General features: G+C 35.8%; 5 protein-coding genes and 2 long non-coding RNA genes across 10 annotated transcripts; 6 read left to right on the top strand and 1 right to left on the bottom strand.

Moving 5' to 3' along the window:
• The first annotated feature begins 1731 nt into the window (after positions 1 to 1731).
• On the top strand, positions 1732 to 4552 carry LOC140836389 (eukaryotic translation initiation factor 5-like). Of its 2 annotated transcripts, none has more exons than XM_073201872.1 (2): positions 1732 to 1876; positions 2716 to 4552. In XM_073201872.1, the coding sequence occupies exon 2, from the start codon at positions 3047 to 3049 to the stop codon at positions 4385 to 4387; it is 1341 nt and encodes a 446-aa protein (XP_073057973.1). In that variant the 5' UTR covers positions 1732 to 1876; positions 2716 to 3046; the 3' UTR covers positions 4388 to 4552. The 2 variants fall into 2 exon arrangements, with proteins under 2 accessions (XP_073057973.1, XP_073057974.1); XM_073201873.1 differs by having other exon boundaries at positions 1763 to 1932.
• A 934-nt stretch (positions 4553 to 5486) lies between these two features.
• On the top strand, positions 5487 to 8892 carry LOC140836385 (E3 ubiquitin-protein ligase SINA-like 7). Of its 3 annotated transcripts, XM_073201867.1 has the most exons (4): positions 5504 to 6033; positions 7309 to 7483; positions 7844 to 7962; positions 8549 to 8892. In XM_073201867.1, exons 1-4 carry the CDS (start codon positions 5818 to 5820, stop codon positions 8786 to 8788), a joined length of 750 nt encoding a protein of 249 aa, XP_073057968.1. In that variant the 5' UTR covers positions 5504 to 5817; the 3' UTR covers positions 8789 to 8892. The 3 variants fall into 3 exon arrangements, with proteins under 3 accessions (XP_073057970.1, XP_073057967.1, XP_073057968.1); XM_073201869.1 differs by lacking the exon at positions 8549 to 8892 and having other exon boundaries at positions 5487 to 6033; positions 7844 to 8058; XM_073201866.1 differs by having other exon boundaries at positions 5502 to 6033; positions 7309 to 7962.
• LOC140836388 (uncharacterized) lies at positions 6151 to 6506 on the top strand. The gene is made up of 2 exons (XR_012119079.1): positions 6151 to 6203; positions 6305 to 6506. It is a non-coding gene; the product is annotated as an uncharacterized lncRNA (long non-coding RNA).
• LOC140836386 (protein COFACTOR ASSEMBLY OF COMPLEX C SUBUNIT B CCB1, chloroplastic-like) lies at positions 8617 to 10258 on the top strand. The gene is made up of 4 exons (XM_073201870.1): positions 8617 to 9141; positions 9403 to 9527; positions 9696 to 9848; positions 9934 to 10258. The coding sequence occupies exons 1-4, from the start codon at positions 8821 to 8823 to the stop codon at positions 10118 to 10120; spliced, it is 786 nt and encodes a 261-aa protein (XP_073057971.1). The 5' UTR covers positions 8617 to 8820; the 3' UTR covers positions 10121 to 10258.
• Positions 10259 to 10726: 468 nt separating this feature from the next.
• On the top strand, positions 10727 to 12777 carry LOC140836387 (uncharacterized). Its single transcript, XR_012119078.1, has 3 exons — positions 10727 to 11109; positions 11317 to 11938; positions 12377 to 12777. It is a non-coding gene; the product is annotated as an uncharacterized lncRNA (long non-coding RNA).
• A 1481-nt stretch (positions 12778 to 14258) lies between these two features.
• On the bottom strand, positions 14259 to 19179 carry LOC140836384 (pyridoxal kinase-like). Its single transcript, XM_073201865.1, is given in 14 exon segments — positions 14259 to 14495; positions 14753 to 14806; positions 14888 to 14932; positions 15278 to 15334; positions 15523 to 15564; positions 15566 to 15589; positions 15747 to 15810; positions 16111 to 16175; positions 17015 to 17088; positions 17797 to 17880; positions 18223 to 18327; positions 18454 to 18547; positions 18817 to 18925; positions 19041 to 19179. Coding segments are annotated over 14 exon segments (1062 nt in total). The 5' UTR covers positions 19145 to 19179; the 3' UTR covers positions 14259 to 14354.
• A 3071-nt stretch (positions 19180 to 22250) lies between these two features.
• Positions 22251 to 22748, top strand: LOC140837331 (uncharacterized protein At1g66480-like). The gene has a single exon (XM_073203458.1). The coding sequence runs from the start codon at positions 22251 to 22253 to the stop codon at positions 22746 to 22748; it is 498 nt and encodes a 165-aa protein (XP_073059559.1).
• The last annotated feature ends 3742 nt before the right edge of the window (positions 22749 to 26490 follow it).

Below are 26490 nucleotides of genomic sequence, written 5' to 3'. Positions count from 1 at the left end.
AACACAAATGCCCCTCATTTCTACCTATATAGCACTAGTCTTCCTTCTCTTTTTTTTTTCAATAAGCAAGATAATTATATTAAGCCAAATCCCAAACAATTCAAAGTAGAAGAGAAAATGACCCTTTCTAACATATCATATATGGTAACAGTTTCTTTAGTCAAAACATAAACAACTTAATTTGTTGATCTAAATACAAAAACAAAATGGCAAGAATAGAAATATCTGGTTAGATTTTTCAATCTTCTACCAAGCTTACTTTGGATTAAACTGTGTTCTGGTAATTGAAGTATGCACGTGATTAATGTAGAATAGATGGTGATGTAGGAATTGTTGTTCTTGTGTACATTAATACTTTTCTTGAACCAATCTCTAAGAAATGATCGATCTTTATCTGCTTGCTTTTAACTAGATTCATACCATTGTTCCTTTAACGTAGTTATTATTCTCCTTTTTTCCTATTTTCTTTTCCCCTTTTCGATGGTTCTGGTTTCACTTATGCCACATATACGATTAAATAAACGTTCAAATTTTCACTCACAAATCATATCTAATCGTTAATTGGTACTTCACTATGTACATCAATAAAAAAAATTGCAAATCCATTCGGAAGAAGAATTGTGCTCGTGATTTTGATCTGAGGGCATGTAGGTTTGTTTAGATATGAAAGGTTTTTTTTTTCCTATTATTTCAAAATCACTTGAATTTAAAGAACATTGGAAATTTCCAAGCTGCGTTTGAAAGAAACATTTGATATGCAAGTTACGTTGATGTCTAATTCCATGTAACAATAAAACTATATAATGATTATTATTATTTTTTATTTTAAGTTCATTGTTACTATTTATAAGAATTAGTCAAATTTCATAGATCTTAGCTGGGTGAATGCTTATCGTGGATCGATCTGGCTCCAATCGAACCTGACTGACTTTGTTATTTTGGTTAGTATCATTTTACTTTTATAAATTTAACTATAATAATTTATTTGCATATTTTTACACTATAAAAATATGAATAAACGTATATAGAATTTCATTCCATGATACGACATTTGGGGATTATGTGTACGAATTATTACAATATGAGGAAACATTATGTATCTCTCAATCGGTGACGTATTTCGGGAAAAGTTAGCAAATAAATTCGTACGATGTTTGATTCAATTCTTATTTTAACATGTTGTTTTATAATATTTTATAAATGACAGATTGATATAATATAAAAATTTAATGATTTGTAGCAAACTAATATCATGTAAAACACGGTTTTTTTTTATGAGACGAGCATATAGATTGATGTTTTAAACTTAATTGCGATATGATTTTGAATATGAAAATCGTAAGGAAATCGAATTAATTTCGGTTTTTTTTTTAAAAAAAAAAATTGGATAGAGTTTTGCTACAGTTGGAATCCAAGTTTTCGAACCTCATAACTCGTTTCGAACTTCAAGTGGGCTATAAATTATTGTCAAGTGTGGTTTCAAAATTTTTCAAGCTCAAAACTTGTTCCAAACTTCAAGTAAATTATAACTTAATGTCGAATTGTGTGTTTTATATGTGACGTCGAAAAATATCATTAATTCAAAATCCAAAGCATAGATAGTCATGGCGAGCCCATTTCTTGAAGCCCAATTTCAATAATTTCATCGTGCTACTCTGGGACAACTGTGTGTGCCAATATCCGTCCATGGCCCAGCCCGGATGGTGAATGCTTGAGACAAATCTAGAAATATTCCAAGTACCTCTATATAAACGCTCCTTGTCAGAACCCTAATTATCTAAACATGAGCACAGTTGCCGATTCTTTCTTCTTTGTACCTCTGCTCTTGCTATCGTGTCTGTTTTTCTGAAAAACGGAGCTGAATTTTGTACAATTGGCGAGTCCTCTCATTCCCCGTTTTGTCTACTTTTGGATAGCAAGCTCTTACCCCTCGTAATCTCTAATTGGAAATATTGTGGCTTTGAGATTGAGATATAATTTGATTTTTCAAGAGATGGTTATGGTCGTTACTTTGGGAAGGACGGATTATTTGATCAATTCAGTTTTTATATGAAACATGGATTTTACTTATTCAAGCTTTTCCTGGTGTTTTTGAGCTGAGTTTTAACTGTGGATTGCCTTCAATCACTTATTTGTCAAAGTATGTTTCTTTGTAAGGTTATGAGAAATTGTTAACAGGAGTATATACGATCAAGTGGTTAGTGGCCAGATGTGTACATCTAATGTTCCGATAGTTTGTGATGCGACTCCCTAAGAACAATGTTATTGATAGCTCTTCATTTTATGAGTCGATTATCTTTGTGCTCGTTTGTCATATATCATATATGTATATGTATATATGTCGGGCTTGGGTTGTTGGTATCAGATATTTTGCTGTCTCATGTGAGAGGATTTTTTTTTTCCTGGAGCAGTTTTAAACTCAATTTCACCCACTTTTGTGAACTAGGAAACCATAATTAAAACTAAGGGAAGTTGTGTGTTTGTAAATTTTAGAAATGGTTTATTCTGAAATTTTTACCACCCACCAAGTATCTTGCATGGTGATTACTAGTGATAATATTTTATTTAAATCTGCATGCTCTTCTATTTCCAAGATACTTCTGCATCTTATGTTTTGTACCTTGCCAAATTATTTTGCTGTCAGACCTGGAAAATATAATTAAATTTTGTCCTCAATCGACAGCATCTTTATTCATGGTTCTGTGTTTCTTTCAGGTTCTTCCGCTCTTTTGCAGGTTCCAGTGTGTCAAAGTTGAAGCTTCTTTTATGTCCGAACAGGCCATTCTCTACTTGGGACTTGTTGGGTTGCTTGGAGAATATTGTCCTACATCAAAAAAAAAGAACCCACACATTTGCAATATCTTAGGCTGTATGTATCTTTTGTCGTTTCTGGAACACTTGGAGCTGTGTGGTTGCATCAGAGTTTTAACTGATCAGTCATTTCACGCTAAAAAAATCTTTGGAGGATACTTTTTCACTGAAACCCAACACTCGGTATCTCTGACATTAGGAGTGTTGTGTCAAAATAAATCAGACCAGAGCAAAGATGGCTTTGCAAAATATAGGTGCCAGCAATAGTGACGATGCCTTCTATAGGTATAAGATGCCCAAGATGATTACCAAGATAGAGGGCCGTGGAAATGGGATCAAAACCAACATTGTTAACATGGTTGACATCGCAAAGTCTTTGGCCAGGCCAGCTTCATACACCACTAAACATTTTGGTTGTGAACTCGGAGCTCAATCTAAGTTTGATGAAAAATCTGGGACCTCCCTCGTGAATGGAGCACATGACACTGCCAAGCTTGCTGGTCTTCTAGAGATCTTCATCAAGAAGTACGTGCAGTGCTATGGTTGTGGAAACCCTGAAACCGAGATCCTAATTACCAAAAATCTGATGATCCAACTGAAATGTGCGGCTTGTGGTTTTGTTTCTGATGTTGACATGCGGGACAAGCTCACATCTTTCATAGTAAAGAATCCTCCTGAACCTAAGAAGGGATCAAAAGACAAGAAAACTCTAAGGAGGGCTGAAAAGGAGCGACTCAAGGAAGGTGAAGCTGCAGATGAGGAGCTGAAAAAGCTTAAGAAAGACACCAAGAAAAAAGGTTCTTCAAAGGAAGGGCGGTCAAACGACAGCTCCAGCAGAAAGAAAGTAGGAAGTTCGGATGAGGAACACAATTCGCCTCCTCGAACGGCTCAGCAGGAAGAGGATTCCCAAGATGATGATATTCAGTGGCAAACTGACACTTCAATGGAAGCGGCTCAACAACGCATTATAGAGCAACTTACTTCTGCCACAGCTGACATGGTGATGCTTTCTACCAACGAAAAAGAGAAAAGGCCCAAGGCGACTGATCGAGCACTTGATAGTTCAAGAACTGCTTTAGCCACCAAGGATAAGACTAAGACCAAGAATGGGAAGACAAATCATGAGAAACTTGTCGAGGGGATGAGAGAAAATATTAGTGGAAAGGATGCTAACAAATTCCAATCCTATTTAGGAACACTTTCGGGCTCTTCTTCTCAGGAAGTGATGACTGCTCTGTATGAGGCACTCCTCGAGGGTGTTGATAAAGGCTTTGCGAAGGAGATTGCCAAGAAAACAAGGTATCTTACTGCTGCGTTTGCTCAGAATGAGAATTCACAATTGCTTTTGCTACGAGCTATTGAAGAATTCAGCAAGAAGCCCAACCCATATGCAGCTAAGGAAGTGGCCCTTGTTTTGAAAGTTCTGTATGATGCTGACATCTCTGATGAAGAAAACATCATGCAGTGGTATGACGAAGGAATCGCTGGAAGCAACAGTGACTCTGCTCTGTGGAAGAATGCTAAACCTTTCATTGATTGGCTCCAAAATGCCGATTCAGAAAGTGAGGAGGAATAAGAGGTTTGTTTCTTTTATCAGGTAAGTGTCATTGTTGGTTTCACCTTTGAACCTTGTCACGTTTTATTTTCGCCTCTTCCTAATATTCTGTGGACTGTCATGTGTGTTTTGTATTTTGTATCGTTTGGACAATCTTAATCTTAAACTATTACTATTATATATATACATGTCCTCGTCGACGCCTCTGTAAGGCAGTAAATTCTTCCCGATGATATAAATAGGCACCAAAATTCCAATGGTCATTGAAAGAACACTGGAGTGTGCAAGACAGGATGATGAAAAGTATTATCAAAAAATGTCCATGTTTCTCTGGATACTCAACTAACGTGTTTTGCTCTGCAAAATTTCATAAAGCAATACGACGCAATATATTTTGAACAACTTGAAAATATTGATTATTTATAAGAAATCAAACAAAATGGTAAAAGTGATTATGTCTATGATAGATGTACAACAAATGAAAGAGTATGAGATGACTCTGTTAATACAAGATCAACATTGAAATATAATTTTTTTTTTATAAATAATTTATAGTCAATGGAATATAAGCATTAACCATCGTTTTTATGTTTTTAAGATTTTCAGTATTTATGCATAGTGTTATGATATCAATTTAACGCATTATTCTTAATTATTTATATTTATAGATTATACTTGTTTATAAGTATAATATAAAAATATATATTAGCTAATGAGTTAAAAAAAAACATTTCAATGATATCTATCTAAACACATTTAATTAATTAAATTTTTTTTGTCTACTTATCCAAACATAAATTAGCAAGACTTTTACTTAAAAAAACAATCTCAAAAATACTTTTTTAAGCAAAAAACTTTTGAAACCAAACACACTCGATATTTTCGTATTTAGAAGAGAGATTGTAGATTCAAATCCCGCAACCTTAATATAATGTTTACATAAAAAATCAGCATCTTTAAAGGCATGCAAAACGTGTCGGAAAAAGAGAGCGCGAAATGATACGAGGACTTCAGAATTTGTTCGCATCTTTTTGTTAATATTAGTTGTAGTATATATTTCGAAATTTATAGTGACTATACAAGCAAATTTAGTAAAATATGCATAAAAATCAAAGTAGTGAGTTGCAACTTGCCATTAGTTCCTTTAAATACATGTAAATGCAAAATTTAGGAGTTTTCCAGACTGTTTTGCACTTCAATTAATTGGAAAATGTAGAAGCCATGTTTGTGGTGTAATTTAATTCAAACAATCAATGGTTATGTTAATTGTCGTGTTCCAGTGCAAGGTAAGTGATGGCGAGGTTTTCTGCTTCTGGCGATGAAGATGGGCGAGACGAGCGGAGGCACGCATCCAAGAAACCTCGGACCTCCACTGCCGATTCCGGTGAAATCCCTTTCGTTTTCCCCGCGCTCGACGACGAGTGCCGATAGATTTATACGAGGAAAGCGAGATGGAGTCGGATCGTTTGTCGCCGGTAGAAGAACCAGATGAAGATGAAGATGAAAATGAAGAAGGAGAGGAGGAGGACGAAGAAGAAGAAGAAGAAGAAGAAGTGCAAGATCAACAAAGCAGAGATTCTCCGGCGCCTGTTACCGTAACCTTAACGGACCCGGATGTACTGGATTGCCCCATCTGTTTTGAGCCTCTCAGCCCTCCGGTTTATCAGGTTTCTTTTTCTTCTTTTGCTTTCTACTTTTTAGAATTTATCGTTTCTTTGTCCATTGAATATGTACTGGGTCCTTTTGCTTTGAAAAAAGGGAATTAGTTTCTTTGATGTATGCAGTGACGATCTGAGAAGGGGACGAGTGGCCAAATTGAAAAAAACCAACGAACCGTGTATCTATTTTTTTTTTTGTAAAGGTTCAATTTTTACCCCAAAATATATTGAACCATCTGTATTCATGAATGACTATTAGGAATCTTTTCATATTTTGAAGGTGTTTTAGAGCCGGAGCAATTGAAGTGGTTTCTATGCTTTTCAAATTATATGCAACAATCTGAGTCAAGTTAGAATCAGTATCCTAACTAAGAGTTATTGGTGAAGGCTGGTGATGAATTACTATTTCCAGTGTGTTGTGGGAGATTATTATCCGTGAACGTGAAGTTGATTATATCACCTGGTTGGGTCTTATTTAGCAATACGAGGGTCTTATTTAGCAATACCAGCGGAGTAATTTGTTGAGGTCTTTAATGGCTTTAGAACTAAATTTAACTCGTTGCAAGGATTTGTCAAGATGGTTGAAAGGGTATTTGTCCAAAACCGTGCTGCCCCGCATGAAGGCACATATCTTTTATAAAACCAAAGAATGAGCTAAAGAAGAGAAAAAAACACGAAACTGAGAGAAAAGTTCCAAATTGCAGCCACACTCTACTGTGTTTAATCTTCTGTTTGCTTAAAATAAGGCATCCATCTTGGCTTGCACCTGTGAGTTTTGTGCCTTTGCTTCATGTTGGGCTGATATATAATGAAGTCTAATGGGACAACTCCATCCCTCACCCACTTGTTGTATATGAAACATTGCATTTTTTTAAACTGTCTTACTAAAGCTTTTCAGTGATGAATTTGGACAACTGATTTTCTTGGCATATTCATGTAAAAATGTTATCTTTTTGTCTCATCAAATTATGAGTATCTTCTTTCCTCCAGCTAGATGATTCATTTGGGGTGTTACCTTCTTTCCCTGTTGAAGGCTTTGAAATTTCTGTTATCATTTGAAAGTCCAAGACTTTGATTTGTTCCGGTTTTCCCAATTTTTGCATCAACTTCTGCAATGTGAAATTTTGGTAAGACTTTCTACAAGGTTTGTCCCAAATTATCATGCTTTCAGAACTCGAGTCTTTGTAGGTCTTCCAAAAGCTTGCACATGCTAATGATTCATAAATGTGAGTATCTTTATACTTGCAGTTGGCAGAACTGATAATTTGTGTTGATTTAATATAGTGTGTGAATGGGCATATATCATGTCCATCATGCTGCGTCAAGATGAAGAACAAATGTGGAACTTGTAGCAGGCCAATTGGGTACAACCGGTGCAGGGCCATAGAAAAGGTTCTTGAATCGGTCGAAATTGCATGTAAAAACAAGCAGCACGGGTGTGGAGAGACAATAAATTACAGTAAGAAGCATGATCATGAGAAAACATGCCTTTACGTCCCGTGTGATTGCCCTTATCTTTCACGTACCCATGTTAGCATATCCAATAGCCTGTATACGCACTTTGCGACTGTGCATTCACATGCTTGCAAGAAATTTTTATTCAACACAGTATTTAGCATCACAGTGGAGACCAGTCAGCAGTATCTTTTCCTTCAGGAAAAAAATGAGAATATACTTTTTGTCCTTGATCATACGAATGATTATCTTGGAAGTTTAATGAGTGTAGTTTGTGTTGCGCCAACCTCATCAAAGAGGTCATTCTTGTACGACATTTCTGCAAAAGATGGAATGAGCTTGATCAGAGTAAAAACTGTTGCAGAGAACATGCCGAAATGGGTTGTGCAGCCTCGTGCAAAAAAGTTATTCCTGATGCCAAAGGATTTCATTGCCTCAATCCGACTGATCAAGATAGAAACTTATGATACAGAGTCTTGCAAAGTAAGCGCATGCATTGTCTGCATTTTAGTCTCTTTTAATTTATATCCAATGTAAACATATTTACTATTGATTACACACTTTTTATGTATTGATAAACATATATTTAAGGGTCTGAACTTTGTGTTCTGCAAAATGAAGTTGGATGTGTTTGTCCTTCTGAATATGTAGGTCTTATTCTGTCGTCTTTTTCCCTCATCGAATAAAAGGGCAGCTATGCCATCTTTTGTTTTATTATATGTGATATTTACATTTCGTGATTTTTAAAAAAAAACAATTTTATGGATTTGTTCCTTTTTCTTCATTTGTAAAGAACATTATGCACCCTCAATTCCTTTTTTTAAACAATTGATTCATTTATGTACTACCTTGATGCAAAAATTTATATATTATATACTTTTCGAACGTATATACGTGATTTATAATTTAATATAATTTATAAAATAAAACAAATTAAAAATACATTTAACATATTTCACAAAATAATAAAGTTGAATTTTTTATTATATGAAAGTAACATTAAAATAATAACCTTCCGAAAAGATAAACCCAACCAGGCCCGTGACCACATATTGCACGTCTGATGCAGCTATCCTCAAGGAGAGGTGGTATATTAATATCGTGTTCCTTACACAGCGACGTTGAGAATGGAATTGGAAAGACTTTCTGGCCCATCCATAACCTTGTGTCCTATAGCACAATTTTCAGTCCACAAATAACTCTCCCCCATGGAAATCTAGCAGGCAAGAGGCGGGGAGTAGTGGGACGGACGTTCAGAAACAATAATGGGGTGCCTTTGATGGAACCGAGAAAATTTCAACGGAACTGATTGAGTCCATTATTACTTTTGTGTGATAAGATATGGCAACGAAGCTACTAATCTCTCCAATATCTCATCGTTGCACGTTTTCAACCCAAGACCAGCACCGTATTCATCCATCATGGCTTGGACATGGTGGAATGTCGATGAGGAAGAGGAACCTTGTGGTTGGAATATCTTACTCTCTTGATGATGCTCTTTCGTCATCATCTATAGTGGAGCAACTTCACGACCCTCGCTCTCTATTTTTGCTAGCGGAGAGTTCTGGTTACTCATTGGCCAGTTACTATACTTCTCTTGGTCTCTTCATCATCTCAGTTCCCGGTCTGTGGTCCCTCATCAAACGTTCTGTCAAATCTAAGGTAACCATATTTTCTTGTTCCTTTTCCGCATGGCCCTTGTGTATGCTTATGTAATAGAAGGATCGTAACATAATCTTCGAGCTCTTGTGGTATCAGCTTTAGTTTTTAGCAAAGAGGCAAATCACTCTTAAGGGTTCCCTATAACCAAATAGCCAAATAGGCTAAAAATATGGTGTGATTTTGTTAATTTTCTGGATGAAATTCCAGTATGATGGACATTTTGCTCGGTGGATGGTATTTTTGACTTCGCTGTAAGCTCAGGTTGTGCAGAAGACATTTATTGGAGAAGGGGAGGTGAAGAAGGCGCCTAACCAAGTGGCAGCAGAAATTCTTTCATTCTTTACCCGAAATAGTTTTTCAGTGGCGGACCGGGGCGAAACAATAGTGTCAGTCACTCACCCCACATCCATCTGAAAATTTTCTTGTTTGTATGACTATTAATGGCACGTAGGAAGACTATTTCAAGTTCTGTCATGCAAGGATTTTATCTGTCTCAAATTCTTTGTATTATTCATCTTGGTTTATAAATATAATAAATTATCGGTCATTTTTAGATTCGAGGGAATGATGGCTCCAAACCGTGGTCAAGCTGCTCTTCTTACTGTCTGCACCTGTATAAGTCTAGCAAGCGTTGCCCTCGTTCTTACAATAACGTTTCCGGACATCGGAAACAATTGGTTTTGGATTACCATACTGAGTCCCCTCGCGTAAGTGCACTACACTCCCCTCATTATTCGAGTCGAACATGAAATCCCTTATTTCGAAAAAAACTGATACATACTAATAGAACAGAGGTGCGTATTATTGGACAAGAGCATCGAGAAAGGAGCAGATCAAGGTGAAAATGACGGTGGCCGATGATGGATCTCTGTCGGAGGTTATCGTACAAGGCGACGATCAACAGGTAGAGGAGATGAGAAAAGAGCTGCAACTTAGTGAAAAGGGAATGGTGTATGTGAAAGGTATATTTGAAAGATGAAAATGTTGAGAAATTCTTTTGTTTCAACAATTTTGCTCTTATATTTGGTTGTAATATCGTGCAATTTTGAATTTCAACTATTGCAGTGAAAGTTACGTATATAGTGAGATCCAAAATAAAAGGAATTTGTATCGTACTCGCCCAATGTTCCAAAAGTCGAGTACCGAAATCATACCATGCCTAAACAAGCATTTAAAAAGTTTCCATGAAATATATATAATAATTCAAGCATACTTGAAAAACTCCGATCGAAATTTTAGAAAATTGTATTTTCATCCAATTTTTTTACAAAAATTTGACTTTAAACATATTTACTTATTATAATGTTTTTATCCGATAAAATGAAAATATATTTGTAACAACTTTAAACGTTCGATCATGAAATTTTGAATAGATAAATTCGATTGGTCTATATAAAGGCAAAAACTTATGTGAGACGGTCTCACGGGTCATATTTGTGAGACGGATCTCTTATTTGGGTCACCCATGAAAAAGTATTACTTTTTATGCTAAGAGTATTAATTTTTATTGTGAATATGGGTAGGGTTGACCCGTCTCACAGATTATGACCCGTGAGACGGTCTCACATGAGACTCATTCCTATATAAAACGTGGAATCCGCTAAGATAATCCTCCAATTGATTATTATAGAACCACCACGTATTACTTAAAGTTTATAAATAAATTAGTAATATATAATATACACAAGTTACGGACTAATATGACAAAAGATTGTAAGTTATTGACTGATTTGAATTATATTAAATACGCAAGGACTATATTGCAATATCCCTTCTTTCGCTAATTAATAAGGTATTTACCTGTAAAATTTACTCCTTTACTTGAGCGATGCTGCTATCGTCTTCTCAAATGCTACGGCGCTTCTGCTGCTTCAGCGCCGCCGCGTCTTCTCCCTCAACAATCACCGAGTCTTTATCATCCGCTTTTCATTCTAACAAAAAGTGTCTCGTTTTCTGAGTTCCCCTCAGGTACGCACCACCCCACTCTTATCTTGATATTTACGCGATGCACTATCAAATTTGGTGATTCAATGCATATCAGTGTGTGAAAATTTGCGTTTTTGGAAAAATTATGTATAAAGTTTGAATTTTTTTACGTTAGCTGGCGACTTCCCTGCTTACCACTGAATGTGGATGGATAAATTTACTGATTGGTGCTAATTAAATGCATTTCAGGTCTCTGCTTGTGTTCTGGACTCTCTTTTCGGTGCTGCTTCTGCCCCAGATTCCTTATTTCAGATACCCATATTCGTTTGAAGGGCTGCTGTTTAGATTCTCTCTTTTCCTTCATTTTCTACAATTTTTTATGAAGATCTCTGGGGAAATGGTGGTCGAGTTCTCCACTAACGGAGAATATAAGTGGGTTTCCTGCACTGAATGTTAGTCCTGAACACCGTTCGACAAGCACATTTTTTTCGTACCCAGATGTGCCATGTCTATGTGATTTATGGTATAACATTTTACCCAAATTTTGGTAATTTTGCTAAGTTCCATATTGTATGCATCATGATATGTTCTCGTGTCCCTATATATTAGCTAGTTCTGGACAGGATCTCAATATGAATAGAATATCGTCTAACTATATTGTGACCTTGGTCCTATGACCATTTCGTGGAGATATGGGATGTCAATACATTAACTACATTTTGAAATGGTTCAGATAGCAGCGATTTTCACCCAGCCTCCTTCTGGAAGAGATAGGGTAGAAAGGTGATGCCTTCTCCCGTTGCACAACATGCTCTAGACAGAAATATCCCATCTGACTTTATTTTCGCCTCTGTGAAAGATGGTGAATTATGTATGTTCTTTAAATATTTATTATATCATTTCGCTGTCTCCATGTTATTTCTTTTTTGTAGCTCTGAATTATAGTTGAATGCTCACAACTTATTATTTAGATATAAATTGGTATTATGTAGTTACTATTGATAATTTTTTGAGAGAACCTGTCAATGGTCTGGAAAATTAGTAGCTACGAATCTTACGACCTGTGTAGGTAATTTCTTAGATTTAGAAAAACCTGAAGATTCTTGTTTTAAGGTGAAATATAACTGGTGTATCTGGGAATAGGACATTAGGAAGTAAAAGAGGGAATTATACGATTTTTACAATGGAATCCAAATCCATGACTGCAAAAGTTCTGTATTAAGCATTTTGATTCTTCTGGCATGTGAAACCTTTATATTTATACTACTCTGAATTAAAGGACTCATATGTTCATGGTACGACCACGCAGGAACCTTTTATTTCCAGTTTTGGAGCTCTGGAGCCTGACCTTTGCATCACTACTGCGTACGGGAATATTTTACCAAGTGCATTCCTTGAGACACCATCTATGGGTTAGTGAAACAATTCCGTCCAAGAATTTTAAGTGTTTGGACAGGAAACTTGATGCTTCCTCTATTTATGACATTGTTTGGCATGATTGGAAGGTGTTTCATTCAGTAATGTACGTAACTATATTTATCACTGCCTAATTTCTTCGTTTAGTAGAATGTTTGCTAATGTTAATGTCATAATGAAGAGACATGCTAGCAACCTTTAGATGTGAGAGGTAGATGTAGTGATGAGATGGAAGTATGAGCCTGATCTACTTTTCAAAATATGTTTTTTGTACTACTGAGGGATGGATGGTGTCATTCGACTAATTAGTCTTTGGCAAGAGGCAAATGCACGTTGCATCTACTGGGGGATGGGTGGTTTCAATTCTAAAATCATAATAAACACATAGTAATTGTTTTTAAAAAACTGTACTTAGAGAACATTTTTTTAAAATTACTTTTTAAAAAAGTTTTACAAAAATCTTGTTCAAACACATAATTTATTATAAAACACTAAAAATGGTTTTAAAGTACATGTCCAAACAGAGTTTGAAATAAATGTTTGTTAAATTTTGTCTGAACCTGAAATAAATGTTTGTTAGATTTTGTCTGAACCTGTTGAATTATGTTGGTGCAAGTATTTTAGGGGTGAAAACTGTGGAAGTGAACAGAACACAGAACCGGGTAACATTTAGGGGCTTCATCGATCCAATTAAAGCGTTGAAAAGAGTAAAAAGCACATGGAAAATGGCAGAATTCTGACCTCCTATTCCATACAATCTTGTTCAATATCCTTACAAATTTCACGCATATGACAAAAAGGCCCCGGCTGGTTTCGTAAGAAACTTGGTGCAGGCATCAGTGGCAGCCCCAAATGCAACTCATCAGGTAGAAAGAATCACGTGTCTCTTCAGCGACGATAACCCAAATGCTTGCTCTACAATGTGAACATATCAGAGCCTGATTAGTGCACTCTTTCTTCTGGAGTTAGTACTTTGCAACCTGTTTTTTTCCCTCTTTTTTTGAGGAGCAAAATGCACTCTTTCTTCTGGAGTTAGTACTTTGCAACCTGTTTTTTTCCCTCTTTTTTTGAGGAGCAAAAAACACTTACATGATAGACTCAATGAGATAGATAGAATTAATGGTTGATCCCTCTCTGAAAATAAATCTTTTAAGATATCCAAATCCCAACCTCCATCCTCGATATTACGCAAAGAAGATTTTGCTGCCTTATCCAAACCGGGATTGAGCATGTACGACAACCAAAATATTTGTTTGTTGGTCCGAACCAATCCGTATCCTTGCCCCATTACGAATCAATGCTTAAGAAGAAAGTAGACTCCTACCAAACATAGGAGCTAAAATGAGCTTATACCGTAAAGAGTGGTTATAAATCTTTAATGCTAGCTGACAGTTTTTTTTTTTTGTTCCTTTTTAATTTTAGCGCTGACTTGTGTAAATACTCCCACTAAAAAAGACATAAATTGCTAAAAATAAAAAAATATAGGACTAAAAACTGAAATATGCTAACAAAAAAACCAAAATTGAAAATAAATAAATATATAAGATTAAAAATACAATTTTCCCTAAAACTAATGATCATATAGAAGATATGAAAGTGAGAGAGAATTATTTTCACTAAAGAGATTGAAAATGAAATAGAAATCCATAGCTTCATTCTCAAAATTTGGGAAAAATAAAACCAGCCAAAGGGTTCGATGAGTTGGTAGCACATAAATTGGAGGGTAAATTTTGGAATATTATTCGCATTCCAATTATGCGAAAATGAAGCCACCATAAAAATTGAGAGGGGGATTATTCTTCCCTTCTGGATTAAAAAAATATTGGAATTATAAGTATCAACAATGGGCACAGAAAAATGCGACAATAATCTCAGTTGTATGTCTCAGCTGTGTAATTGATTTTTGGGTTGCGAATATCATCTTGACTCTGAATCAGACGAATCTCCAAACTACTAGTCTCGCAATCATGTCCAGCCCTTTTATAGTCATTCAGTGTCCTAGCCAGAAGCGCCTGCACCACAGAAAAGATCTTATAGACGAGTATACCTCAGACAATGCTTTTCTTTCTGTATTATTTTTCATTCTTTCTGATTTAGATACTAGCTACGGAGAGATCCCTGTTAAATTTCTTCGTGGTTCACTAACGTTATTGAGCTTTTCACCAACATATATGTAGATTTTCCATCCAGAATAATGTCCTATATGTTGAATTATGGTCCTAGTTGCACGACAATAGCATGGTGCCTACACAATTAAGTTTTAACTTACCTGCAAGCTTGACACAGAAAGCTCTGCTGCTTTGTTAAGATTGTCAGGATATTTCTGCATAAGGAGAAACAAAAATAATCAATTCTGCCTATGAAATGAGTCAAAAGACCCAAGTTAAGTTTCGTCTAGCATTACATTGCTCCATCCAAGTAACAGGGCAGTCATTAGATCTCCAGTTCCCTGCAAGCAACATAAGAATAAAAAAATTAGTTAGTGAGCAAAACAAAGAACCAAGTACCCACGAGGAGGCCTAAAATGAAATCAGCATTTTGTTAAATTATCCAATTCTAATACTTGTTCACTCAAACTAATAAGATCCATTGCTCGAGGGCTTTGTAAATAAAATTTGACCAGCATGGGGATTCCTCACAGGTTTAAACCACACACATGAAATGCAAAGATAGAGAAAGCAAGAAGATTTCAAGAAAAAAAATCAATAACGACAACATTTTCACACAAAATAATTGAAATCTAAAGGAGAAAAATAAGGTTCATCAAGAAAACTTGAAAGTTTAAACTGCATACCGTGAAATAAACAGGAATCTTGGGAATCAAAATCCTGAACTGTGCAGGAGGTTGACCCTGTCATCATCAAAGCTTAACTGAATAAAAAAGATTCGCACACATAAAAACCAAACTATGAATTATCATACCAAGTTGTAGACAACAGCAGTTTGGGCACAAGTAAGGGAACTAGTTATTCCATCCATTTTGTCTTGCGTGCAGACGAGAAAAAAGAATGTTTAACTAGAGTTGTACTTCTCCTTTACCTTCTCTTTCTGATGACTGCCAATCAGAAGAAGATTCCCGTTCTATATTGATGCTTGTTATGACGACCTAAAATACAACATTACGTTCAGATATCGTAATTGATATTATTAAGTCAAGCCGCAGATTTCGACTTGGCTGATAAATGTTACCATTAACCAAGCAATGACTTGATGCTTTAAAACCCAACAAACTAAATTCTCTCGGAGTTAAGAAACATATGAACCTTTGATGGTCCAGCAGTATGAAGGATGTTGCAAGCTTCTCTGCCATCTTGTTCAGATACAATCCTGATAAGTATAACCAATGGAGAAGTAAAAAAGAGAACAATTCAATGACCAGACAGACCTGGGGGAAACAAAAACTAACACAGTTCATCAATCCAGTCCTGATATTCAGCCGTTGACGCAATCACGGCTAACAAATAACTAGTTCTTCTATCACGAATAAATGTGCAATTGAGAAACTCTATTTCACATGTTTTTCAGTGACAAAATTCCATCCCATTAAATCAAATTCGCAATATGGTAAGTCAGATGAAATTTGAAGAATAGCAGACACTCTATTAAAAAGCCTCAATTAATTAGTACCTGAAACCAGTCAAGAGTTCAGCCTCAAATTGGTTGGGAGTCAACATTGAAGCGACTGGGACAACCTAACCAGAAAGGGAACATAATAAGTTTCCATTACTATGTCCTATCACTAAATAAAAGATATAGCAATTTAAGTCGAATAGATTATTTATTTGACAGGATCTGAATCTTCTTTCTCCTCCTAATTTTCCCACATGAAAACAGATATGAGTGTCACCCATTTCAGATCTAACGAACAGCATGCTAAGTCTCTAGGGCAACTTTCATTTTACCAAAAAATGATCAACTTCACACGACTATGTGTGCTTTGTAATAGTAAAATTAAGTTAAGCAAAAGCTCGGCCACGCATGAAAAGGAAGTTGAAAAAAATGACAAAAAAAAGTACGACAAAATGATCTAGAACATAGCTTTAAGTTGAAGTAGTTGCAACTTTTCATGACATCAAGTCAGATCAATACCAGGTATCAGAACTTGGCCTGTCCAATTTCCTTGGATTGATATTAATATTGGCCAAAACTGAGAGGCTATTTTCTTAGTTGAAATATGAAAACATAAATATCATTTTTCTTCTGCGCTTGAAGGAACAAAAAGAGATACAAAATAAAGTTGCATCTGAAGTGTTCCATTTGAAATAGTTCAACAACTTCCCAAACAAAACAAAAGTTATTTACTCAAAAAGTTACTGGATAGTCATTTATCTAAAAATGTAATCCTTTTAATTTATTAAGTTTATCATCAATTCACACTAAATTACAGAATCTGAGATCCAGGTATTCGATAAATTGACCTGAAAGATGAATCGGCATATCATATGACCAGGTTGATACCTGGATGGAATTCATAACTATGATGTAAATTACAAATTAAAAAATCTACTTCCAAATTAGACCACGAGAATACCTTCTCCCGATATACAGATACCAATTCTTGTGGAACATAAAGCTTTCCTTCATCACCCAACACTGGATCACAAACTGAGAACAAAGGTCTGTTCATTAAACAAATCAAATTTTATTTCTAAACCTAATTCACATCTATATTGAAACTTATGAGTCATAATCGTGACACTCAGCGTATAGAGTCCCCATGGACACCAGTCCAATATAGATGGTAAAAATCATAATGAAAAGCACAGACTCATCCATGAATCAGCAAAAAGTAATCGATGCCATAGTTATTAAAGGCACAAAGTGTATTACACCGCACATGTTCATGGAGCCTAGGCTCAAAGCAAGCCAAGGCGTATACCTTGTCGGAGATTCGGAGTGTGGCATGCATGTTTGATAAATATATTTGTAAATTTGGATATAGGAAGTATGTTTCACAAGCCATTGAACAGTAACACAACAAATGTTCTTCAGAGCTCAAGAAAAAACGAGTTGCACTGGATCTTATTTAAAATATACAATCATCTCATGCGAGGCATCCTTAAAAAGCACCTTGAGCCTTTAAGGTGCCCCAAGATGCATGCTGCAAGCCCAAGGTGTGTGCATTAAATATGTGGGCCGTAGCATGACTCTTAACAGCAAAGGCAGAGGCATCGCTACCCCTTGACCCTGGATGCACGCCTTGTTGATTTTAATAATTATAGCAGATGCCCATTGCAGCAGAGCGAGGAGTCAGTAATTTTTGTTGTACTTAGTACAAATGAAAAAACTTAACAGCTTGTACATTTCACTTACCAAATACGAGTCCAGGGTTGATAGACCTAAGTTTATCCACAACTTTTAGTACTGTGTTTAAGAAGGAAACTGAACCAATGTAACCTACAATATGCAACTAATTGTTGATGCGAACATTATTGCAGCGTAGACAACAAAATGAAACACTAAAACAAGATAAGTTAAATACAGAGAACTGAAAACTTATCAGAAACAAATTAAAGATTCAAATAGAAATGGAAACAAACAAATGCAATAACTACGAACATGATATAATGAGAGAAGTTTATAATATCAAGATTCCATTTCCTGTCAATTATATATTGAGTAAACTTAAATAATGAACCCTCCACAGTTTAAAACCCAAAGTCACACGAGAACAATTAAGCTAGTTCTTTATGAACAAAATAACAGTTGTTAATATAAAACTGATATGCATAAAGAAACCTGTCAGTAGATGTGTATAATACAATAATTTATTAGCTTCCAGGCCCTCTACTATATCCCAGAGTTGATCTCCATTCAAAACCTGGCCCTTGAAAGTAGGATAACCTGCAAAAACTTAAGTTCACTGAAACAATTGTCTGAGTGACGAGCACAAACACGCACATCTTCACAAACGCTGTTGCACCATGTTTCAGGTGTCAGACCATTGATGAGGTAGTATAAGTAGCATGCCTGTATGGTTTGAGAACTGTACAGAATTGATTGAATCAACATCATAGCCGAGTAACTGCAAAGGAAAGACAGCTGATTTGTTCCCTACATACCCCTACGTTAAAGAATCACACAATAAGGACTAGGGTACGGATCCAATATCTTCAAACATCATTTCTGGAAGAATATGAATAAAAATGATAGCAAACCACTGCCAAAAAATGCAGATTAAAGCCACTAACACATCGCCAACATATTTTTCTCCCAGAACAGATACTTAAGACACCCCTCTTTTACAGTCGCCAAAATCAGATCTTAACTCTCAAACAATAGCCCCCAGCAAGCAGTAAAACATCATTAAAAAAATGAGGGACGAATGGAAACCTGAACAGTGTGAGACTGGATAGAAAGAACCCGACCAGTATCAGACGGCAAGACTAAAGCTAGAATGGGTGGAGATGCCATCCCGCACTTCTTTGTGCTCCTTCCAGACCTAATCTCATCATTCAAAAAAACAAAAACCATGATCACAATAACCTAAAGATAAAGTCTTTATGAACATACATGATCAAAACCACTACCAGCTGTGATAAACAGAGAAATTTCACCTGAAACGGAAAGATACCGGATTGGTCTGGGTGGAAATCCAGCAATCAGTGAAACTGGAGCATAAAGCCATCAACTGCAAAATAATAACAATTATTAGATGCATATAACGACCAGTCCGCGAGCATATCTTTAGGTCGAACAATTAATACAGAACAATATAATACCGAGTATTACTAGTACCCCAAAAGGAAGAAATTGATGTGACCCTCGGATTGCCGTCAGATTCGTGACTCCGAAATGCGAGATTGGGGATGTTGATCCGGGAAGTTAACGCCAAATTGAAAGCAAAGATTGAAATTTTAGGTTATTGCATCACTGCTTACGAAAAAATGTACTTTCGTTAGTCCAACGTTTTCAAATGTGACTCCGAACAGATATTCAAGGTACTGTTTGGTAATAATCCGCATCTCGTTTGGTACATTTATAAAAAGTTCATGATAATATCATAGTCTTTGATAAATAAATTTTTAGAAGGATAACACATCCTAATAAATAAGAGGTGTGATAGTTTTAATTTAATGATAAAATATACTACAAATTACTTAATCATCCTCATTTATTTAAATGCATTTAAGTTAATATTTATTATAACATATATACAAATATATAAATACATATATATACACACAAATAGTTACTAGGCCCCTTCGATATGAAAAAGATTATAAAAAAATAAAGAAAAATACAAAAATCAAATTTGACCGATGATCACCTTTGAAAAAAGAAAAGAAATTGTTTAAATAATTTCCAAAATAAGACAAAAGAAACGAAAATTAAGAATTGAGATATGCAATTACAAGATCTTGATAACAATGAAATATAAGTTTTTGTGATAGGGTTATTTTTGTCATTACATGTAAATATATAAATTTAATCACTCTTGTTAAAATCATACCAAACATTCAACATATTATCTTATCATTATATTTTATCCTTGATTTATCCTTATACTGTATATTTTTTACTTATCATATCCTATGTACCAAATTGTACCTAAGAGAAAGGATCAACGATTAATATGAATTGGTTTAAAATTTATTAATTTATGGCTTTTAAAATATTTTCTTCAGATAATAATAGCTTTATGTTTAAATTAGGTAGTTAATTTTTTAAAAACACATTTGAAAGTAGGCAAAAACTTTGTGAGACGGTCTCATGTGTCGTATTTAGGTCGTCCATAAAAAAATATTATTTTTTAAGCTAAAAATATTACTTTTTATTGTGAATATTGGTAGAGGTGATCCGTCTCACAGATTAAGATCCGTGAGACGATCTTACATGAAACTCATTCTTGAAAGTAAATTGAAAAGGAAATCTAATATATACTATATATTATCATATAGTAACTAGCTTAGTCATTTTAATGAAAGACAAAAACATATTTTTTTATCAAATAAAAATCATTATAACAATCTATTTTAGTAAATTTAAAAATAAATAAATGATTTGTTAATCATAATTAAAAAGTTAATATATTTTTTAAAAATTAATTACTTGATGAATCCATACACTCGAATTATTGAATGCATAAAGTGCTAATATGTACAAGTAATATATATAATAATTATTTTTTTAAGAATCCAATCTCTCGACATCTCATTCTTACATATGTGATATTCTTGTCCCACATCGAAAAAATCAAATATTTAAAATGAGTTTATAATGACTTACAATGGACTTCTATAGCAAACTTAGGTTAATCATTTTCGTAAAGCGAGGACGAATACGAAGTAGTTGCTATAGGGGCCCATTGTGCAATTACGTAAGTGCGGGCCCAGGCTCGGGGCATGGCAGAAAGTGCGGGCCCAGGCTCGGGGCATGGCAGAATGGTATCAGAGTCGGTCACCGGCATGGAACACCGGGAAATAAGTGCTATGCGAGGCCCTGCTGGACAAAGTGCTACATGATGAGAGCCACCTCTTGAATCTGTAGGAGCCACCTCTAGATTCTCGATACTGGTGGATCGAGGGGTCAGGCCGCGACGAGGACGCCGCGTTCTGAAGGAGGGATGATTGTGATACCCTTGTCCCACTTCGAAAAAAATCAAAGATTTAAAATGAGTTTATAATGGCTTACAATAGATTTCTATAGCAACTTGTGTTAATCATTTCGTAAAACGAGGACGAATACGAAGTAATTGCTACAGAGCCTCATTGTGGGGGCTCGGAGCGTGACAACATCCATATTTGCTTTTGTTCCGACTCCTTCAAACTGTTCTCCTATCTTCCACGATCATCAGTTGTGACCCAATTTTCTCGATGTGGAAAACTAATATTTACATCTTTATTTTGTAGTTTAACTCAAATTATATTCAGTGTTAAAAATAATTATGTTATTCACATATTCAAAATATCATATAACATTATAAATAGTTCAAAATTTGTCAATTCATTCATTTATACCATCTTATTTTTATAAATAGTTTAAAATTTGTCAATTCATTCATTTATACCATCTTATTTATAAAAATATCGACAGTGTAATAATATCTAAAAAAATCAGATACTTTAGCTTCAATTCTGGGGTCTCCATCAAAATCAAGAAAAGTCGCACCTGCTGTCTGTCTACCTTTTGTTCTCACGGCAAGCAAAGAAGAAGCTCAATTAAATCACATTAAATGATGAAATCCAAATTGGATTTTTGGATATCAAATATACCTATTATTTTCATTAAAATTTTGTTATTTTTTTAATTGAAATTTTTGTTATGTTTGTAAAATTGAATACATCCGAAAAATGATAAATGGTGCTTAGTGGAAAAACTTATTTTTTGTTTTACATATTTAAGTTTGATTGTTTTGGATTTTCGATTCGATAACTGTTTTTTCTGTAAATTTGGTTTGGAAAGTAGAATTTGGTTTTGTTAGTTCAATTATCATGTAAATTCAGTTTAACTAATTAATTTTTTGATGAAAAATGAAGATGATTTCCATTGTTTGATAAATAAATTCGTTTTTATTGACGATAGCCACAGCGCACGCAGACATCATCATCCTCACTGGCATTAATATTCCCACTTTAATATCAGTATTGTCACCATATGATTTAATCTCAGTGGGAAGATATATTTAATCAAACTTGTTCCAAATCATCTGCATCGAGAAAAATAATTCATTTTATCACAAAACATATAGCATGTAATCTATGCTATAAAACAGTGAACGGGACCCTGTTTCTTGAAGTTTTTTTCAGACACAGAGTTGTTGGACCATGGGGAACAACATAGGAGGAAGGAAAAAGGCAAAGATAATGAAAATTGACGGCGAGATTTTCAAGATAAAGACGCCTGCAACTGCCGTGGATGTGCTCAAAGATTATTCTCCAAGTTCCGTACTGCTTGACTCAGTGTCCGTGAAAAGGTATGGAATCCGGGCTCCTAAGTTACAACCGGAGGAGGAACTCAAGCCGAGGAGGATTTATTTTCTTGTGGAAATGCCCAAGTTTCCTTTTGAAACGAGGGGCATGACTAGAAGGTCAAGATCTGTAGTGCATATGGGTGGTCCAGAAGAGCAGCTGAAACGGATGATGTTGAGAGAAATATCCTACTCCGATATTTCGTGTTCGCATTCTGGCTCGGTTCGGGTTAAGATGAGGTTGCCAAGGTCCCAGATCGAGAAGTTGACTGAAGAAAGTCGGAATGAAGAGGAGGCAGCTGAAAGAGTTCTTGAACTTTGTTTGAAAAGATGCAGAGAGGAGGAGGCGCAATAGCATTGAGGTGATTGGGTTCCAATTCGAAATCGGGTTCGCGGAATGGTAGTTTCATTACAGTGAAGGGAGAAAAATGGTGTGCAAAATCCAGTACCATTTTGTCGAAAGAATCGTCCTGCTCAACAAGCATGCAAGTTGAGTTCCTGTTGGTTTAGTTTTTCAGTTATTTCTCTTTTTCGAATATACTGACAAAGGTGTACAGAATTGCAAGAATCATACGCCAAGAAATTAGACGTACTGTAAATTTTGATGAACTCTTTTGATTTGAGACTTTGTTGACATTTTATGCCGATGATGATGTCTGCACTAGACTGGACTTTCCAATGGCCATTCTCAATCCTGCAACCACTCATTGATCGAGTCGATCTAATTTCGAAGGATTAAGTTGAGATTAAACCCAAAAATGAGAAATTTTACACGATGTGGGCATGAGCGTTGATTGGTACTCTGTCGATTGATAATTTTTTCTCCCACAAGAATTTGGCTATTCAATGTTGAAATTCACCCTCTAGTAATAGTTGGTAGAAGAATACAGTCAGGCTCCGTTTCTAATGCGTCAGGAAGTGATGAACTGCCTCGTGATTAGACAGAGCATGATTATAAAATGGTTATGGATTTCTTGACAATTAATTCTCATTATATAGGATAGCCTCGTTGTACATTGAGTTAGGATTAAATTCGACAAAAATCACAAGAGATACATATGCCATAGAATTCACCAAGAAACAAGCATCTCTTTACCGTTCACGAACTCTTTTACTCATATCATACAAATCCGGCTGCAAGCCTCGTGTACATATATATACCTTTCTCATCTAAATCTCCTTGTTACTCAGTAGAGTCGATGTAGCCCAGTTTTATCTCCAACTATTTAACTACTAATATCACAGTAACCATGGCAAGATAGTGCAGAATAAACTCAAAGAGATCATAGTACAAACTATACGAAAATATTTATTTAGAAAAAGATCTAGTATTACCTCTATAATTGTCAGGTTAGGCTCAATGCCGCACTCAGACACTGATGCATCAGTTGCTGCACTTCACACCGGTGTCACATCTTCTACCTCTAGCAAAAGGGCCTGCTACCACATAGATTACCTGCTATGCTTTGAAACCATTGATATTTTTATACTGCACCATTTCTAAACGAAGCCAAGAAACAAAACTCGCCCTTTGCATTTAAGATCAACTAGTTATCACCACGATTTTGAAGTGTGATAATTATGTATGTGCATTCTTTCTGCTTAAATGCATGCACGAAAGGGGGTATACCTAGATATGACAATGTCCACGGGCTTATTAGCTAAATATAAGAATAAACAAACTATATGAGTAGTTTGCTTTCCAGCACATATTAACCATCGCACTACAACAGAAACTAAGACAGGTGGGGGCACAGAACTATTATTTCAAAATAGTAGTTACATCCACAAGCAGGAGTTTAATCAAAGAATTTTCATTTACTAGAACAAAGATTTACAACAGTGTCGATACAGCAGCAGTGTAGCATTTATATTGCAGTATTTATCATTTAAGCATTTGCCTCAACTACAAGAATCATATAAAAAAGGGTTCGAGTTAGAGTTTACAAAAATTCAGAAGGCGAGGTTGAATCCGGCTTCCCACCATCACCCAACCCACCAGGATGCTGCAAATTCTGCAAAACCTGTGGAGGTATAGGTATACTCCCCAATCCACCTCCCAAACCATCACTAGTCGACCCAAAGAACTGGCATACAAGCCTAGCCATTACACCAAGAATCTGCATTTGATTCTGGCAAAAATCAGCATGTATTTGCAAAATCTGTTTCTCATGTTCCATTTGCATTTCAACCATTCTTTCCCTCCATTTCATCTCTTCTTCCTCCCACTTCTCCTCCCATTTCATCCTCCGCCTCTTCTCTTCATCAAACTCCCTTTCCAAAAATCTCCTATTTTCGAAATCCCTCTTGGCCAACGATATGGCAATATCTTTAAACTCCATATCATTTCTGTAAATCTGCTCCTCCCTCTCCCTAAACCTCTTCTCCCTCTTCATATACCTCTCTTTCATAGAAGTTTCCTTATCCATAAACATTTCCTCTCTGCTCCACTCTCTGTCCCTCCTCTTTTCTTCCCTCCTACAAATCATATTCCTTAACTCTAGAACTTTAGCACCCACAATCTTTAAATTTTGTCCCTTAAAACCTTTAACTAAATCTTGATTCCCTAATCCGCTCCCCATTTCCTCACCCTCATCACTAGCCCCTAAATCAACCCTTTCTTCTTCCTCCTCCTCCTCATCCAGCTCATCTTCATCCTCAATATCCTCACTGTCAATCCCATATCCCAGAAAATCAGAAACACCCTCTTCACCAAATTTCCTCACGTGTCCCCCATTAGCAACGTCTTTCACAATCACACGGGTATCAGGTGATAATTCAATGTCTCCGAACACTTCCTTGTACTTCAAAAAATTTTCCCAGTGAATTTCTCCATCACCCCAATTGAACTCGTTGCTAGAATTGATTCTGATCTTCTGCTTCACTCCCAGATACTGGTGCCGCATGTTTTGCACCTTGATCGATACATCACGCCATGACCACTTGAAGGGGAAGGTGATTGGATCCTGAAGATGGTGCAGGGCGTTAACGTGGTCGGAAATCGGCTTGAATTTTTTCTCCCGCGTCTTGAGCTTCGATAGCGTGCCGGAGTTGTGGAGCTCGGAATATTTTGACAATAGAGTTTGTTCTTCCAGCTCGGACCACTTCTTGCGCTTCATGCTATGTTGTTTGAGGAAGATTTTGTCGGAGGATAGGTAGTAAGGCGGCGGTGGAGAAATGGAATATTCTTTTGGGCGTGGGCAATGGAGGAAGGTGTGCGTTCGGACAAGAAACCTAAACTGCGCGTCTTATCGGTCTCACTCATGTGTCCAAGGGAGAAATATTTTAATTGGAGGCCGTTGCACAAGCGTCTCCCAATCGTGTATAACTATTAGATTTTTTTTAATAATTAAATAAATTCGTATTATATCGAAAATAAACACAACAAAAATTTTAAAATAAAGTTTTTTATTTTTACTATTCAATAGCATGATATTGTCACCTCAATGTCGTAATTCACAAAACGGCCAAACACATAGGATAAAAACCTACACAACTATTTAACGCCATGGACAATAGCCCGAAAAATGCAATTCGTACACATTTGTACATGACACAACAATGAGAGCTTCTGTAACAAATTGAGATGGATGTCACTACATTAGAAACATCCGTTTTCACAAATATATTTGACCACCAAAAAAGATATGCGAGTTTACTTTTTTTTGAACTGCCAACAACTCCACCATATCAATCGAAAAAAAATCAAGTAATCTAGTCGTCAGAGCAAAAAGCACAAACCCATTATCATCCGGCACAACAATTCCCACACCGATGTAAGAACTTCCTTGAAGAACCGCAACATCACAATTAATCTGAACTGTCCCCGAAGGAGGTGCACACCAAACGTGGGAAGGTTTTGGAAGGAAGAAAACCCAATCTACAGGTTCATCTTTTGACTGAGAAAATATTGTCACCATAGGTTGCCAGCTTGGGAAACAATATCCTTAGCCGGCCGACAACAGTACCTTTCCCTCAAAGATGAATTGATTTCTAGATCACCAAATACTAATAAAGTACTTTCACCATTCATTACACATGAGAGAGGACATGCAAGATTTGATATTGTTTTATTATAAATATAAATTATAAACGAA

The sequence above is a fragment of the Primulina eburnea genome, chromosome 7, assembly GCF_022965805.1.
Source record: "Primulina eburnea isolate SZY01 chromosome 7, ASM2296580v1, whole genome shotgun sequence".
NCBI lineage: Eukaryota > Viridiplantae > Streptophyta > Magnoliopsida > Lamiales > Gesneriaceae > Primulina > Primulina eburnea.
The sequence above is the reverse complement of the archived record's forward strand: the minus strand, read 5'-3'. Positions and strand labels throughout refer to the sequence as shown.

What these genes read in the sequence shown, in the direction of transcription:
- LOC140837331 (XM_073203458.1), top strand. Translation starts at nt 22,251, where the DNA reads ATGGGGAACAACATAGGAGGAAGGAAAAAGGCAAAGATAATGAAAATT.
- LOC140836386 (XM_073201870.1), top strand. Translation starts at nt 8,821, where the DNA reads ATGGCAACGAAGCTACTAATCTCTCCAATATCTCATCGTTGCACGTTT. An exon ending in AACGTTCTGTCAAATCTAAG is followed by an intron (nt 9,142 to 9,402) that starts GTAACCATATTT and finishes CTGTAAGCTCAG; the next exon opens with GTTGTGCAGAAGACATTTAT. An exon ending in GACCGGGGCGAAACAATAGT is followed by an intron (nt 9,528 to 9,695) that starts GTCAGTCACTCA and finishes GGTCATTTTTAG; the next exon opens with ATTCGAGGGAATGATGGCTC.
- LOC140836385 (XM_073201866.1), top strand. Translation starts at nt 5,818, where the DNA reads ATGGAGTCGGATCGTTTGTCGCCGGTAGAAGAACCAGATGAAGATGAA. An exon ending in TCAGCCCTCCGGTTTATCAG is followed by an intron (nt 6,034 to 7,308) that starts GTTTCTTTTTCT and finishes GATTTAATATAG; the next exon opens with TGTGTGAATGGGCATATATC. An exon ending in ATGATACAGAGTCTTGCAAA is followed by an intron (nt 7,963 to 8,548) that starts GTAAGCGCATGC and finishes CGTCTGATGCAG; the next exon opens with CTATCCTCAAGGAGAGGTGG.
- LOC140836389 (XM_073201872.1), top strand. Translation starts at nt 3,047, where the DNA reads ATGGCTTTGCAAAATATAGGTGCCAGCAATAGTGACGATGCCTTCTAT.